This window comes from Peromyscus maniculatus, chromosome 5 (assembly GCF_049852395.1).
Source record: "Peromyscus maniculatus bairdii isolate BWxNUB_F1_BW_parent chromosome 5, HU_Pman_BW_mat_3.1, whole genome shotgun sequence".
Taxonomy (NCBI): domain Eukaryota; kingdom Metazoa; phylum Chordata; class Mammalia; order Rodentia; family Cricetidae; genus Peromyscus; species Peromyscus maniculatus.
In genome coordinates this window covers 38,569,415-38,585,348 of record NC_134856.1, presented here as the reverse complement: position 1 = coordinate 38,585,348, position 15,934 = coordinate 38,569,415, and the positions used below count along the sequence as shown (strand labels likewise).

Below are 15,934 nucleotides of genomic sequence, written 5' to 3'. Positions count from 1 at the left end.
CCTCATTTTTGTGCCAGCTTTAAAAAGGAAATCAGTGGTACTTAGCTGCTTACAGGAAACAACCAGTACAAGCAGAGGTTAATAAGAAACTTTGAATGAAGGGATTATTTACAATTGCATGAACAGCCAAGCGGCCCTATAATGGATGGTAAAGCACCAAGAGACTGTCAAGGACTGACAGTACCTGGTCATGCCCCCATCCCAGATACAATGGAGGAAAAGTGGGTGTGCCTGGAACCCAGCCAAAGCTATGGTCAAGGAACAGGATCCTCAATAGTCTCCCATAGGACTGTGACCTCAGTCAAAGAACATAGATCCTGCTAGAACCGTGTCTGAAAAGAGGTCACAGGATTAGTGCCTTGACCTTCCTGCTCTCAGATTTCTTCTAGGGGCTCAGAAACCAGATGACCTGGAGTCTTGCTCCTTAGGAACTGGCCTTCTGAATCCGAGGCAGCAGGGCAGACCAGGAGGACTGAGCAAACCATCTGCCCGAGTCCATCCTTAGACTGTTACTTGATGCTGCCAGCTCTGACTCCTGCTGACCCTTCTGACTCTTCATCCCTGAACTCAGGGTTTTCATACCCACAGCCCCCTGTTAAACTTGCCGTAAAGATGTGATACATAAACAGATTGTGTTGGCTGAGTGATAGATCCCCGGCAAGCAGTAAGGTTGGTGACAGAGGAACTTTTCAGGCTCACACTCATCACCAGGGACAAGAGTGTGCTCTGAGAGCACACGTGTTCCTCAGTAACTTGCAGAGTCTCAGGAGAGCCAAATAACCTGTGGAGGTTTTCACAGTGTGTGGCAGGTGTGCTGCTCACAGCCAGCTGTGGGTGTTGGGAAAGTCTCTCGGAGCTTCTGTTTTCTCAGCTTTCAGACAAGATTGTATAGACTTAAAGACAGCCCATACTGCCTGATGGGCTGTACGCATGCAATTAGCTCAGGGTTACCTTTGTCTTCCTGCATAGCTGGTTGTTTGATTTGTGTGCGGAGGGTGTGGTGCCCACATCTGGGCCTGTGGCTGTGGAGGCCAGAGAAAGATGCCAGGTGGCCCCTCTATTACTCTGCGTCTTATTCTGTTGAGACAGGGCCTGTCACTGAACCAGAAGCTTGCCATTCTGGCTAGACTGGCCAGCCAGCAAGCTCCTGGGAACCACCTGTCTCTGCGTTCCAGATGCTGGGGTTGCAGGCTCACAAAGCTGCACCCGGCTTTTTACATAGGTATTGGGGATTTGAATTCATGTCTTCATGCTTATATTGCAAGCATTCTTGCCTCCTGAGCCAGCTCCATAGTCCCCACTATTCATTGTTTTTAATTTATTTTTATTTTATGTTCATTGGTGTTTCACCTGCATGTATGTCTATGTGAGGATGTCAGAAGGCCTGGAACTGGAAACTGGAGTTACAGACAGTTGTGAGCTGCCATGTGGGTGCTGAGAATTGAACCCGGCTCTTCTGGAAGAGCAGTCACTGCTCTCAACCACTGAGCCATCTTTCCAGCCCCCAGTCCCCACTATTTATTTACTTATTTATTTGCTTCTGCTGCTTCTGAATATTAGGCATCACTATTTGAGTTATTTGAAAACGAAATCTTGTCTAATGAGATGACTCAGTGGGCACAGGCACTTGCTACAGTAACGTGATGACTTGAGTTTGGTCCCCAGAACCCATGGTGGAGAGAATAACTCCCAAAAGTTACTCTTTGACCTCTACATGTATGCCTTGCTATGTGCTTGTCTACACTCAAACACATACACTAATAATAAATATTTTAAATTCAGAAAAGCATGCAACTTTGAGCTGGTTTAGTAGTGCACTTGGTAGGCACAAGTAGCAGGAGTTCAAGGTCACCTTCAGCTACATGATGAGTTAGAGGCTAGCCTGAAATATATGAGATCGTGCTTTTTACAAAAATGATTTCACTGCTCTCTGCTTCCTGACTGTGGACTCCATGTGGCCAGCTACCTCTGCAGCTATTGTCTTATGCCGTGTGGACCATCCCCTAGAACTGTAAGCCAAAAATAAGCCCTTTCCTTTAAAACCCAGCAAACACAAAACCATGAATCTCAACATAGTCCCCTGTATTTCACTATAGCTTCTTTCTTTCTCACTGACAAGTCTTTGGTGGAAGGCTTCTCTCTATACATACCCGACAGCAAATCTTTTTTTCTCTTTTTAAAAATGTTATTTAGTTAGCATATAAAATAATGGGGTTGGTTACAGCATTTTCAAACATATATACATTATACTTTGTTCATGTCATAACCCTCCATACATACAGAGAATGTAAGTCTAAAGATACATAATCTTTTTAAAAAGCTGAGCTGGCTACATGTGATGGTGCACACCTGTAATCACAGCCCTGGGGAGCTGAGACAGGCGCTTTGCTGTGCGTTTGAGGTCAGCCCGAGTTACATAGTGAGTTCTAGGCTATAGTGTGAAACATTGTCTCAAAAAAAAAAAAAAGGGGGGGGGAGGGAGGGAGGGAGGAGAGAAAGGGGGTGGAGAGAAAGAAAGTGACCAGCTTACTCGGCCACCTGAGTGAAGGCCACCCGGCTGTAAGTGGTAGAGCCAGGATTTGAAACCCTGCTTCTCTCTGTACTGCCTTCCCCGTCACCTAATTCTTGTCCTGTGCATTCCTGACAGTGGATTGGAATTCACATGAGCTGGATGAGGCTGGATTTGTTTAGATCTTCAGGGGCATGTGAAAGGCAAATGCCAAGATTTTTCAGACAAAGAGTAAGAAATTTAGGGATGAGAAAGAGTAGCCACCGAAATAAACCAGGCAGACTAGCTGTTCCTGCTTGAGCAGGAAGTCAACACCCAGTCACCCAGCTTGCTTAGTTTCATGCCATTTAGTTTCCGCAGAGGTCGGCGGTAGTAAAACAGGTTCTTTAAAAATCTCCATTTTGGCTGGGCGGTGGTGGCGCACGCCTTTAATCCCAGCACTCAGGAGGCAGAGCCAGGCGGATCTCTGGGAGTTCGAGACCAGCCTGGGCTACCAAGTGAGTCCCAGGAAAGGCGCAAAGCTACACAGAGAAACCCTGTCTCGAAAAACCAAAAAAAAAAAAAAAATCTCCATTTTGTTATTTTACACCACCAGTGCTTCAGAATGTGTATGTCCCTGGGCAGTGGTGGTGCACGTCTTTTAGGCCTAGCACTTGGGAGGCAGAAGCCAATGGGTCTCTGAGTTCAAAGCCAACCTGGTCTATAAATTGAGTTCCAGGATAGCCAGGGCTACACAGAAAAACTCTGTTTCAAAAAATAACCAACTAACTAACTAACAAATAAATAAATAGAATGTATGCATATATTATTTATTTATATATACACAGTATATGACTAGAGTGGTTAGGCATTCAGTGTAAAACAGGAGGAAATGTGTTGTCCTGGACATCATTTTAGAGAGGATATGGACACCTCTGGCTTTAATAATCAGTGGTCTGCAGAGCCAGGCTTAGTGGCTTCAACCTTTAGTCCCAACATGAAAGGCAAAGACAGATGTATCTCTGTTGAATTGAGGCCAGACTGGTCTCTGTGTTTAGTTCCAGACACACAGGCCTTCATAGTGAGTAAATAAATAGGGTAAGACAAAATCCCAGTGATAGTGCACAGGGGCCAGCCAGGCTCCACGTCCACAGTGGGCACAGAAGATAGCACAAACCGGGCTGAGAATATACTTCAGTTGGTAGAAAGCTTTGTCTGGCGCACGTGAAGCCCTGGGTTCATTCCCTAGCACCTAAAAGCGGGTGTGGTTCATAGGTTTAGGCCACCCTGGATACACAAGACGCTGTCTGGAAATAAGTAAATAAACAAATACCCTAATCTATCTATCTATCTCTCTCTCTCTCTCTCTCTCTCTCTCTCTCTCTCTCTCTCTCTCTCTCTCTCTCACACACACACACACACACACACACACACACACACACCACTGAAGGTCTGCAGTTGCCAGCTCCTACGCCATGCTTGTTTCGGTGGCTCACAGAGGCACAGACGTCCTGTCAGCAGTACAGGATGCTGCAGGGCCACCTTGTGGACCCAGCACGTCCCTCCCCTTTACAGTGAGTGTGTGGTAAATGAGCTCAGGTGGCTGACGCCCCTGTACCCTGTGGTTTTAGTAGCCTGTGCCCTGTGCCCAGTGTTACTTATCTAACCTGTCATTTTTATTAGCTACCCTTGTTTTTCGGTCTTTTTGTTTGGGGTTTTTGTTTTGTTTTTTTTTGAGACAGAGTCTCTATGTAGCCCTGGCTGTCTTGGAACTCAGTATGTAGAACGAGCTGGACCCAAATTCACAGATATCCACCTACCTCTGCCTCCTAAGAGCTGGGATTAAAGGAGTGTATCATCATGCTTGGCTTTCTTTTTCTATCTTTTTTTTTTTCACTCTTTTTTTGAGACAGACTCTTGTTATATAGGTCAGGCTAGCCTCACATGCATAGTACTCCTTCCCGAGACTTTCATGTTCTCCCCCGAGAATATCTGATTACAAAAAAAAGAAGAAGGAAAAGAGAACAATTTCTTTTGTTTTGTTTTTTTGTTTTTTGGTTGGGGACTCGAACCCTTGACCTGACGGATGCGTGGCAGGCCTCCCCAGCCTCCACCCTAACGCTTGTTTTCATGGTGCTGTGGAGCAGCTGCTTCTCCTTCCTTGTGCGCTGCTTTTATTTCCTCCTTTCCCATCGTCATACCGCGAAACACTGGATGTTTACAGCGAGAGCGGACTTTAAGGGCTGGAGAAGTGACTCGGTAGTGAAGAGCATGGCTGCTCTCCCAGAGGACCTGGTTCCCTTCCCAGCGTCCACACGGAGGGTCACGGTGCCTGTAACTCCAATGCCAGGGGATCCAGTGCCCTCTTCTGGCCTCCATGATTTCCTGCACATGTGTAATGCACAGACATATACTCAGGAACACACACACACACACACACACACACACACACACACACACACACACATACACACACACACACACACACACATACACACACCACACACACACACACACATACATACACATACACACCACACACACACACACACACACACACACACACATACATACACATACACACACACACACATACACACACCACACACACACACACACACACACACACACTACTTTTTAAAAGGAGGAGGAAGTTTAAGATGAATCCTTTATTTTTTTATTTTTTTTTTTGGTGGTTGAAGCCTTGAAGGCTAAATTACTTGCCCAGGATTATACAGAAACTTTAGCAGAATAAAGATTTGACCACCACTTTTCTTTTGTTTATTTAATTTTCTGTGTCTAACAGGTGACTGTGTGGTATCTTTCAGTGTTCCAGGAACAAGACCCTTCAGCTTTTTATTTTGTAAAAATACTTCATTTGTGCTTTGGGGGTAGAGAACTTGTTGCTTCCAAATTACCCAAGAACGTAGGTTCCACTGAGTGTGATCTCCACCACTAACCAGTTTGTGTCTTACTGTTTTAGGAGCCATGTTTGATCAGGACTATGGGAAGGTCAGCTCCATTCTGGAGACCCTTGTAAGGAGATGAGTTGGTGAACAGAGGCCAGGATGAAGTTGCTGCCCGGAGTGGGCGTGTTTGGGACTGGCAGCTCAGCCCGGGTCCTGGTGCCCCTGCTGAGGGCAGAGGGGTTCACCGTGGAGGCCCTGTGGGGAAAGACCGAGGAGGAAGCCAAGCAGCTGGCCGAGGAGATGAATATCACCTTCTACACCAGCCGGACCGATGACGTCTTGCTGCATCAAGATGTAGACCTGGTGTGCATCAACATCCCACCTCCACTCACCCGGCAGATATCCGTGAAGGCTCTAGGTATGCACCTTCAGGCCCTAGCAGGCGGATTCTGTTCTCTTCTGGGCAGTCCTCCACAGCTCACTGCCCTCCCCTAGGCCTGGGCATTCCTTCTCTGTCTGCATCTGGAAGTAGTAGTACTCTGGGGCAGGGCTGAGGAAGGGAACGTTAGAGATTCCAAAAGCTCTAAAGAGGAAAAAAGGGTTCAGCCTTCTCTACCCTCATTCACTTAGGAGCCCTCTGAGCAGAAACTCAGCCCGTCAAGGAGACGGTTGGACTTCTTGACTCTCGGGTCTGCGTCTGGGAAGTCAGCATTCCCTAGACCCTGCGACGTCAGTCGTGATTGATGTTTGTCTTGCCGTTCTGTAGCACACAGCACCACAGGAAGGAGAGGAGGCTGTCTAGAAGGCTGCTGTTTCCCATGCTTTGTCAGCCCGTGACTGTAGGAGCACCACCCTTCCTGGCAAGCTGCAATCTCCGATTGCCAGACAGCAGGAAGGCTCCCTGTCAGCCCCGGCTTTCCTGACACCAACCACAGGACCTCTTGCTCACATTTCCATTCTCTTGGGAAACTGGGCTTGGGGCCCTCTGACCCTGCCTGGGTGTGGCCTGACCAACTGATCTTCAATTTCTAGTGACTTCCTCTTGCCTGTGAACTATAGACAGATGTTTCTCTCCATCATACATATCTTGAGACAAGATTTTACCTAGGTAGCCCAGGCTGTCCCCCAACTCACATCCTGCCACTTCTGAGTGTTGCTCCTGGCTTTTCTTTCTGTTATTGATCTGTCTCTTCTGCTCTTTTTCTTTGTGAGCCTTTTTTTTGGGGGGGTGTTTTTTTTGTTTGTTTTTGTTTTTTGAGACAGGGTTTCTCTGTGTAGTTTTGGTGCCTGTCCTGGATCTCGCTCTGTAGACCAGGCTGGCCTCGAGCTCACAGAGATCCGTCTGGCTCTGCCTCCTGAGTGCTGGGATTAAAGCCATGCGCCACCATCGCCCGGCCTTTCTTTTGTTTTTAATTACGGTTCCAAGCTTTATAACTGCAGTCTGTTTAGAGGTGGAAGAAGACAAGACAGTCTCTTAGTCAGTAGCTGTTGGAATAGTCTCTAATTTTAGCTCAGCTCCTTTAAACCTGGACCATGTAAGAAGTTTTCACACATAGTACTTAAAGCTTCCATTTAACTAAGCCTATTTCTTGGGTTGTGTTATAATACGGTAAGCACATAAAAGGTACAGAGGGTGAAAAACAGTACCGTAAGGCACACGACACTGACACAGACTTGCAGATAGAGACACATGTGACACAGACGGATGTCTTCTCAGACTTCTCAGGCCAGTCGGAACCAGTGAGGTCTGCGGGTGCCCTGAGCAGTGTCTGGTCAGCCCCCAATGTGTGCTCTCACTTTCTTAGTGAGAGTTCTCACAGAAGCTTCCAGTTCCCCCCACACTGCAGGAGTCCCCGCACGCACCACCAAAGAAGCGATGTCCTCTAGGACAGTTGTAAGAGCAGAACTGTCAGCCGGGCAGTGGTGGCGCACGTTTTTAATCCCAGCACTTGGGTGGCAGAGCCAGGCAGATCTCTGTGAGTTCGAGGCCAGCCTGGTCTACAGAGCGAGATCCAGGACAGGCACCAAAACCAAACAAACAAAAGAGTAGAACTATCATTTGTGAAGCACCTTAAACATGCTGTCTCTGGGTGGACCCCACACTGTGGCTGGGCGCTTCCTTGGTGGTTCTCATGCACACTGTGGATGAAAGGTCACAGACTCATAGTGATGTCTTTGTTGTCAATTAAAGGATGTGGTTCAGCTGGTAATGTCTGCTTAGTGTGTATGAAAACCAGGGTTCAGACTCCAGAGCCATAAAAGACTAAGTGTGATGGTATGTATATACCTGTTTAAAAAAGAAAAGTAAAGCCAGGCGGTGGTGGCGCACGCCTTTAGTCCCAGCACTCGGTAGGCAGAGGCACGTGGAACTCTATGAGTTCGAGGCCAGCCTGGTCCACAGAGCAAGTTCCCGGACAGCCAGAGCTGTTACACAGAGAAACCCTGTTTTGAGAAAACAAAACAAAACAAAACATACAAACCGAAAAGGAAAAGGAAAGAAAGGGCCAGTGAGACAGCGTGGTGATTAAGGGCACTTGCTGCCAGGGCTGACAACCTGAGTTTGATGCCCTGAACACACAGGGTGGAAGGAGAGACTGACTCCTCAAAGCTTTCCTCTGAATCTGAGCCCCACTGGGACTTGGGGGTATAGCTCAGGTGCGCATGAGGCTTTGGGTTCAATACCCAGTACCCCAAACAAATAAAAAAAAGAAAATGCAACTGAGGCCCAGGAATGTTACTTGGCTTTTTTTCTAAGTCTTGGTCAGTAGGTAAAATTGCTTTTCCTTCTCATTAGAGTACTTTTTGTTTTGATTTTGTGTTTGTGGTGTCCATGTTACACACTGTGTGCAGGAATGCATGTCCCTTTATGCCACATATAGAAACTAGAAGTTGATATTGGGTAATTTTATTTTTAATTTACAGGATGGGGGAGGGATGTGAATGCAGGTGCCCAGGGAGGAAGCCCGTCAGATCTTCCTGGAGCTGGAGTTACAGGCAGTTATGAGTGGCCCACATGGGTGCTGGGAATTGAACTTGGGGGCTCTCCAGCCCTATCTACCTTATTTTTTGAGACACTGAACCAGGAGTTCACCATTTCAACTAGACTGGCCAGCCAGTAAGCCCCTGGGGTACATCTCTCTGTGTCCACTCCCTGCATCCTAAACCCTGGGGTACATCTCTCTGTGTCCACTCTGCATCCTAAGCCCTGGGGTACCTCTGTCTGTGTCCACTCCCCATCCTAAGCCCTGGGGTACCTCTCTCTGTGTCCACTCCCTGCATCCTAAGCCCTGGGGTACCTCTCTCTGTGTCCACTCCCTGCATCCTAAGCCCTGGGATACCTCTGTCTGTGTCCACTCCCTGCATCCTAAGCCCTGGGGTACCTCTGTCTGTGTCCACTCCCCATCCTAAGCCCTGGGGTACCTCTCTCTGTGTCCACTCTACTTTCTAAGCCCCGTGGTACCTCTCTCTGGGTCCACTCCCTGCATCCTAAGCCCTGGGGTACCTCTGTCTGTGTCCACTCCCCATCCTAAGCCCTGAGGTACCTCTCTCTGTGTCCACTCCCTGCATCCTAAGCCCTGGGGTACCTCTGTCTGTGTCCACTCCCTGCATCCTAAGCCCTGGGGTACCTCTGTCTGTGTCCACTCCCCATCCTAAGCCCTGGGGTACCTCTGTCTGTGTCCACTCCCCATCCTAAGCCCTGAGGTACCTCTCTCTGGGTCCACTCCCTGCATCCTAAGCCCTGGGGTACCTCTCTCTGGGTCCACTCCCTGCATCCTAAGCCCTGGGGTACCTCTGTCTGTGTCCACTCCCCATCCTAAGCCCCGTGGTACCTCTCTCTGTGTCCACTCCCTGCATCCTAAGCCCTGGGGTTATTGTCTGTGCTACAGGGCCTGGTATTTACATGGGTGCTGGGAATTCACTCAGGTCCCCATCCAGCCTGCTCCCCAGTCTGAGTTATGAAAGAGGATAATGAGTGACTTGTTTCCTAGTTCTAATTCTGCCAAGGAGTTTTCATATTTGGTGATGAATAAATGCATAAAAATATATTCCATAGTAAAAGTGTAAAATCCAGTGTGACGCTCCACAGCTTCAGAATGGCGTTATAATTATATGGAAATTCACTGAGATAAGACTTCAGGTCTGGTTGATTTTGGTATGTTATTTAAAAGGGTTTTGTTGTTGTTGTGAAGTAATAAAGTTTATAAAATTAACTAAAATTAAATACATATGTATGTCTATATGTATTTTACACATACACAGTAAGTTTATTAATTCTTTTCTCATGGGCTGTTATGATAACAAAAGATCTCTCTCCAAGCAGACTGACCCAGATAATTTAATCTCAAGAACTCCAGTTCCTTAGGAAGCTTTCCTGAGCCCAGGCCAGACCAGATTCCTGCTGTGTGGTCTATACTGTATTGGTCATATTACCGTATGGTCATATGAACCCCTAACGTATAATTTTTCAAGTTAAGTCCATGACTGATACGGTGTTACCCCAGTGCTTGACCCAGGACCTAGCATACCTGGCTAACAAGACGTTTACTTTCCACACCTGTAGTCTACTTTGCTGGTGGACCTGTGACCAGGAAAAAAATGGAGATTGGCTATAGGCAAGAGTGAGAGCTGGTTTTCAAACTTGTATTTCTATTAGCTGGGCCAGGTGTGAATGTGCACACCTTTAATCTCAGCGTTCAGAAAGGAGAGGCTGGCAGATATCTGTGGCCAGCCTGGTCTTATATAGTGAGTTCCATGACAGCCAGGACTACATAGGGAGACCTTGTCTCAAAAAAAAAAAAAAAAAAAAAAAAATTAAATCAAGGGCTGGAGAGATGACTCAGCAGTTGAGAACACTGGCTGCTCTTCCAGAGGACCTGGGTTCAATTCCCAGCACCCACATGGCAGCTCACACCTGTCTGTAACTCCAATTCCAGGACGTCTGATACCCTCACACAGATGTACATGCAGGTAAAACACCAATGAACATAAAATAAAAATAAATAATTTTTAAAAATTTACTTTTATTTCATGGGTGTTTGTCTGCATATATATATGAGCACCACATGCATGCCTGGTGTCTGAGGAGGTCAGAAGAGGGAGTTGACTCCTCTGGAACTGGAGTTACAGATGGTTGTGAGCCACCAGGTAGGTGCTGGGAACTGAACTCGGGTCCTCTGCAAGAGCATCAAGTCCTCTTAACCACTGAGCCATCTCTCCAGCTCTATAAAACCTTTTTTGTTATTTTGTCTCTTTTTTTTTTTTGGCAACCTGAATTTATCTCCGGAACCCACATAACGGTGAAAGGAGAGAGCCAACTCCACAGCGCTGTCCTCTGGCCAGCATGCACCAATGGCACGTGCACCCACATGCACACTATGAATACACTTGCAAACACAATAATAATGAATAAAACTGTGTGTGTGTATGTGTATCTCCCTGGATTTTATTAAACCTGAGACATGAAAGTGATGTCCTTATTGGGCTCCCTCTCCACCCTGATATATGAATCATTTACTCCCAGGCCTATCTGAGTAAGGATAGGAAGATGCCGGTGACCTAAGCCCAGCCTGTGAACTTAGTGTGTTACTAAGGGACAAAGAAGTGTTCTCAAGAGGACTGGGGCAGCGCCTGGGGGCCTTGTTAAGGGATCTATAGCTAGAAAGAGGCTTATAGCTTAAAATATGTTTACCCTTGCCGGGCAGTGGTGGCTCACGCCTTTAATCCCAGCACTCGGGAGGCAGAGGCAGACAGATCTCTGTGAGTTCGAGACCAGCCTGGGGTACAGAGTGAGTTCCAGGAAAGGTGCAAAGCTACACAGAGAAACCCTGTCTTGAAACACATACACACACACACCAAAAAAAAACCCAAAAACATGTTTACCCTCCAGAAAACCTGAGGTAAAAAACAAAAATCCCAAAACAAACAAAAGAAAAAAGAAAGAAAAAGAAAAGTACCCAGGGACTCTGTTTCCTGCTGCCAGGAAGCAAGTGGCAGTTTTCATTCAATAATGTCTCTTTTGACGTCCTGGCAAGAGAGCTGGAAAAACTGAAGCATGTATTTCAAGACAACCCAAGTCTAGGGAAAGTTGAAGTTTGCATGGTTAGCCTGCAGGAGCCCGATCACATCTGAATACTTTCGATTTCCATGCTAAGACTCCTGGGTCCTGTGTCTCAGATCTCTTCTGCTGGGCATGCTGGAAATGGGGTTTTCCCCTCATCCTTCTCCAAACTCACTGCACTCGGTTAGTGTCCATCCCAAGCCGAACCGTGTGTTGCTGTAATAGGAAGCTTCTAGGAGGTCAGAACTGCACCTGTCTGTGGGGTTTTGTCTCTAAGAGCCTAATTATACCTCACTGGCCAGCCACATGTTTAAAGGCCAAATGGCAATTACTTCTGGCATTGTGATTCTCCTGTCCCTCATCTAGAAATCGTAAATGTGGGGGAGCATTGGAGACCCTCCAGAAGCAAGGTAACAGCAGCTGGGCCTCCTCCCCTCCTGCAGGGCCGCTATGCAAAAGCCTGGCCAGCCTGCCCTGGGCATTCTGTCCCCTGCCCAGACATGTGACAGGGAGCTAGCTCTTCTCCTTTCATCCTGCCTGCAGCTGTTGAAGCTTCAGTTATTTGGAGAAGAGCAGGAGACTGAAGGGCACCCTAAGTTGCGGTGATGCCATAGGGTGCTGTCTACATGTGCTCTAAGTATAAGTGCTCTTGGTATAGCACTAAGGTTCGTCATCCCAAGAGTTCAGGCCCGAGACCCGCATATGTGTTGATGATAAATGTTCTGTGGACTTCTTGAGGGTCAGGGTGGTTGGGATGGGTGTCGGAAGTAAAGCTGGCAGCATTGCCAAAAATACCTTCTCTGCTGTGGCCTCTGTGAGGGCGTGAGCTCCCAAAGATCGACACAGAGCCCATTTCTGTGAGAGGCCTAGTGAGCAGTACTAATATATTAAGGAGTATAGTAAGTTTGAAGGTAGCCTGGCTTACAGAATAAGACTCTATCTTAACTGCTCCCCCAAGAAGAAAAAACATTAGACATGTTAAACACAGAAACTCTTTGCCTGGGAATTGTAGCATTTGTGGGCATCTTAAAGTCAGTTGGAGGACGCCCTTCTGCTGCGGTGCGCTGTCACCCTCTCCCATGTTTGGTAACAGTGAGTCACGGACAGTTTGCCAAGCCAGGCGCCTTACCTGGGTTACCTCACTTCATCCAGGTATGTAAGGTGGATCGACTCAACCCACCGTAATAAACCAAAGCTCTGAGAGGTGGACAGAAAGCAGGTCATTCTTCGTGAAGTGAGAAAATTTTGATGACAGAAATTTCTGGTCCCAGTGTTTTAAGTTTGCTACTAATAGTTGGCACTTTCTTGCTATTTGGCTGACTGGAGGCCCATCCATCATGGGAGACATCAGTCATTTTTATAGTTTCTTTTTCTTTTTTGGTGTAAGATTTATAGTCAATCCTACATAAATCTAGGATTTATGGTAACCAGGGTTTGTGGTGAAAGGTGGCTAGATGAGTTTCCCTGCTGAGCCTGTAGGAACAGAATCCACCCATCAGGACAGTCCGTGCCCCGGAGTGAGCCACCGGAAGTCACCTGCATACCACCTTTGTCTCATCTGAAAACTCGCAGGGACTGAAGGAGTGAGCGCTAGGATGCTTGCAGATGCGCACAGCCAGAAGAGAGATACAGTGAGGACCCAGGAGAGGGCCATCAAGGCTTGGGGGGCTGCCCTTCCAACCAGGCAGGCAGTACCTGGGGAGCCAGTTAGTACAGACAGCCCTTGTGTGCCCAGGGCACACACTGTTCAAGATGATCTTCCATAAGAACCAGGAATACAGCTGGGCAGAGGCAGGCAGATCTCTGAGTTCGGCCAGTCTGGTCTAGAGAGTGTAGTTCCTCTCAAGATTTCCCTTACTTTGATGGTATCCAGTTCTGCCTGTCAGCTTCCTTGGTACCAATAATCACTGCCTCTGCCTAACTGCCAGGCTCGTGAGCAGAACCAAACCATTTTGGATCTCACCTTGAATGTGTTGGGAGTAAGTGATGCCTGTTGTCTGTGAGCTTTCCCTTATTACTTTAAATACCACATGAACTCTGGTTCTGTGTCCTGGAACGCAGCCAGGATGTTAGCAATTGTAACTCTTGGCCCTTCTCTGCCTTAAAGTCTTGGCGTATGTCCTACCCCCTCTCTGTGTGCCCTTTGCCCCTGCTCCCTTAACCCCGGTAAATCCCCTGTGAAGCCTCCCTTGGTCCTGGCCATCTCCAGAGCCCTCCACCACTCTATGAAAGAACTTACTCCTCCAGTCACTGAGACCTTTTCAGTATGTTCTGAGTCTCCTCCCTCCATTCCAGATCACCTGTTTCTATAGGAGATATTCCTGGGCTATGTGCCTTGGAGGTGTGTAGGGGTGTGTGTGTGTGTGTGTGTGTGTGACTGAATCTTATGTAATCCAGGCTGGCCTCAAACTCCAGATCTTCCTGTCTCCATCCCACCCACACGCCCAAATGCTGAGATTACAGGTATATTCCACCTTGTCAGGCTTGAGAAGTAAAAGTGTGTTGTGGTGATGCACACCTTTAATCCCATCACCTGGGAGACAGAGGCAGGCAGATCCTTGAGTTGGAGGCCAGCCTGGTCTACAGAATGAGTTCCAGACAGTCAAAGCTACACAGAGAAACTTGTCTCAGGAAAAAAAAAGAAAAAAGAAAAAAAAAGGTTATTTTTTTTTGCCTACAAGGCAAATCTTGTGAAACTTTGAAGATTTCCCATTGTCTTTTATTCCTAGGGATTGGGAAGAATGTGGTATGTGAGAAGGCAGCCACGTCAGTAGATGCCTTCCGGATGGTGACAGCATCTCGCTACTACCCACAGCTGATGAGCCTGGTGGGGAACGTGCTGCGCTTCTTGCCTGCTTTTGTCCGCATGAAGCAGCTGATTGCAGAGCACTACGTGGGAGCGGTGATGATCTGCGATGCCCGCATCTACTCGGGGAGCCTTCTCAGTCCCAGCTACGGCTGGATATGTGATGAGCTTATGGGTGGCGGGGGCCTGCATACCATGGGTACCTATATTGTGGACCTGTTGACCCACTTGACTGGCCGGAAAGCCGAGAAGGTGCACGGACTCCTCAAGACCTTTGTGAGGCAGAATGCCAGCATCCGAGGCATCCGGCACGTCACCAGCGACGACTTCTGTTTTTTCCAGATGCTCATGGGTGGGGGGGTCTGCAGCACAGTGACGCTCAACTTCAACATGCCAGGTGCCTTTGTCCATGAGGTCATGGTTGTGGGCTCAGCGGGACGCCTTGTTGCCCGGGGAGCTGACCTCTACGGGCAGAAGAACTCCGCCGCGCAGGAGGAGCTGCTGGTGAGGGACTCGCTGGCTGTGGGTGCTGGGCTCCCCGAGCAGGGTCTCCAGGATGTCCCGCTGCTCTACTTGAAAGGGATGGTCTATATGGTGCAGGCCTTGCGCCAGTCCTTCCAGGGGCAGGGGGATCGCCGCACCTGGGACCGCACCCCAGTCTCTATGGCCGCCTCATTCGAGGATGGACTGTATATGCAGAGCGTGGTGGATGCCATTAAAAGGTCGAGCCGATCTGGGGAATGGGAGACTGTGGAGATGCTGACAGAGGAGCCAGATGCCAACCAGAACCTGTGTGAAGCACTTCAGCGGAACAACCTGTGAGCCCACACATGCTCTTCCTCCCACCGGGCAGAGGGACCAGGGAGGGGACTGGGGACTGTGACTGGCTATAGCAGAGACAGTGTCTTTTAATAAATCAGCTTGGGCAAGGGCTAGGAGCCGATTGAAGGTGGCCCGGAAAAAAGCCCATCCGTCCGTTACCGACTCCTCAGACTCGCAAGGCAGCAAGTGCTCCTGCTGCCGCATCCCAGGCTAGCAGTGTACGCAGGATAGGGCTGTGGCCCGGCCCCTTGTGCTTCTACCAGTGAGCAGGGCCAGTTGAAAGATCACTCTGTGGGCTGTTCAGCCTGACTTGTGGTCTGACAGGAGGAGAAAGCCCGACAAAAGGAACCAGCTTGGTTGAGTCCTAAGGGGCGACGGCAAGAAGCCTTGCCCGTATTGGACTGGGGCATCTCAGGACTGGTGAGGACCACAGACCATCCCTTAGGGGTCTTCGCCCACCCTCCCGTGTGATCAGACCCTTTCAGCCCCCTGGCAGGCCCTTCCCACAGAGAAGGAGATTTCTGTATTATACATAGGGAGGAGAGTCCCCGACTCGGCAGAGAGGAGACAAAGGGGAACTGTAGAACATCTGAGAAATGTCAGTAAATAAGTCAGAAAAAAATGTGACATCATGGTGTGTGGTCGTTTGTTTGGGGCTGGGTTTCTTTAATAATGGAACGCTTGTTTTTTGTTGTAGATTAGTTGTCCTCTTTTCTCGTGGACTACATAGCAGCTCGAGCTAATGGCTCAGCTCCTGGCTGAGTCCCAAAGTTCTCCAAGTGTCCTTAGTAGACAGGGTGTGAGGCTTTCTTTTAGGCTGATGCCAACCCTGCCGTTTCAGATAGGAGGAG

General features: G+C 48.3%; 1 protein-coding gene across 2 annotated transcripts in view; it reads left to right on the top strand.

Moving 5' to 3' along the window:
- Positions 1 to 15,710, top strand: part of Gfod2 (Gfo/Idh/MocA-like oxidoreductase domain containing 2) — a 41,699-nt gene extending 25,989 nt beyond the window's left edge. The window contains exons 2-3 of one of the 2 annotated variants that reach the window (XM_006986819.4): positions 5,472 to 5,815; positions 14,185 to 15,710. In XM_006986819.4, coding sequence (XP_006986881.1) covers positions 5,557 to 5,815; positions 14,185 to 15,083 — 1,158 coding nt within the window. In that variant the 5' untranslated portion in view covers positions 5,472 to 5,556 and the 3' untranslated portion in view covers positions 15,084 to 15,710. Of the gene's footprint in view, positions 1 to 5,471; positions 5,816 to 7,416; positions 11,639 to 14,184 lie in introns of those variants that run through there. The other variant, XM_076572107.1, reaches the window with a different exon arrangement.
- The last annotated feature ends 224 nt before the right edge of the window (positions 15,711 to 15,934 follow it).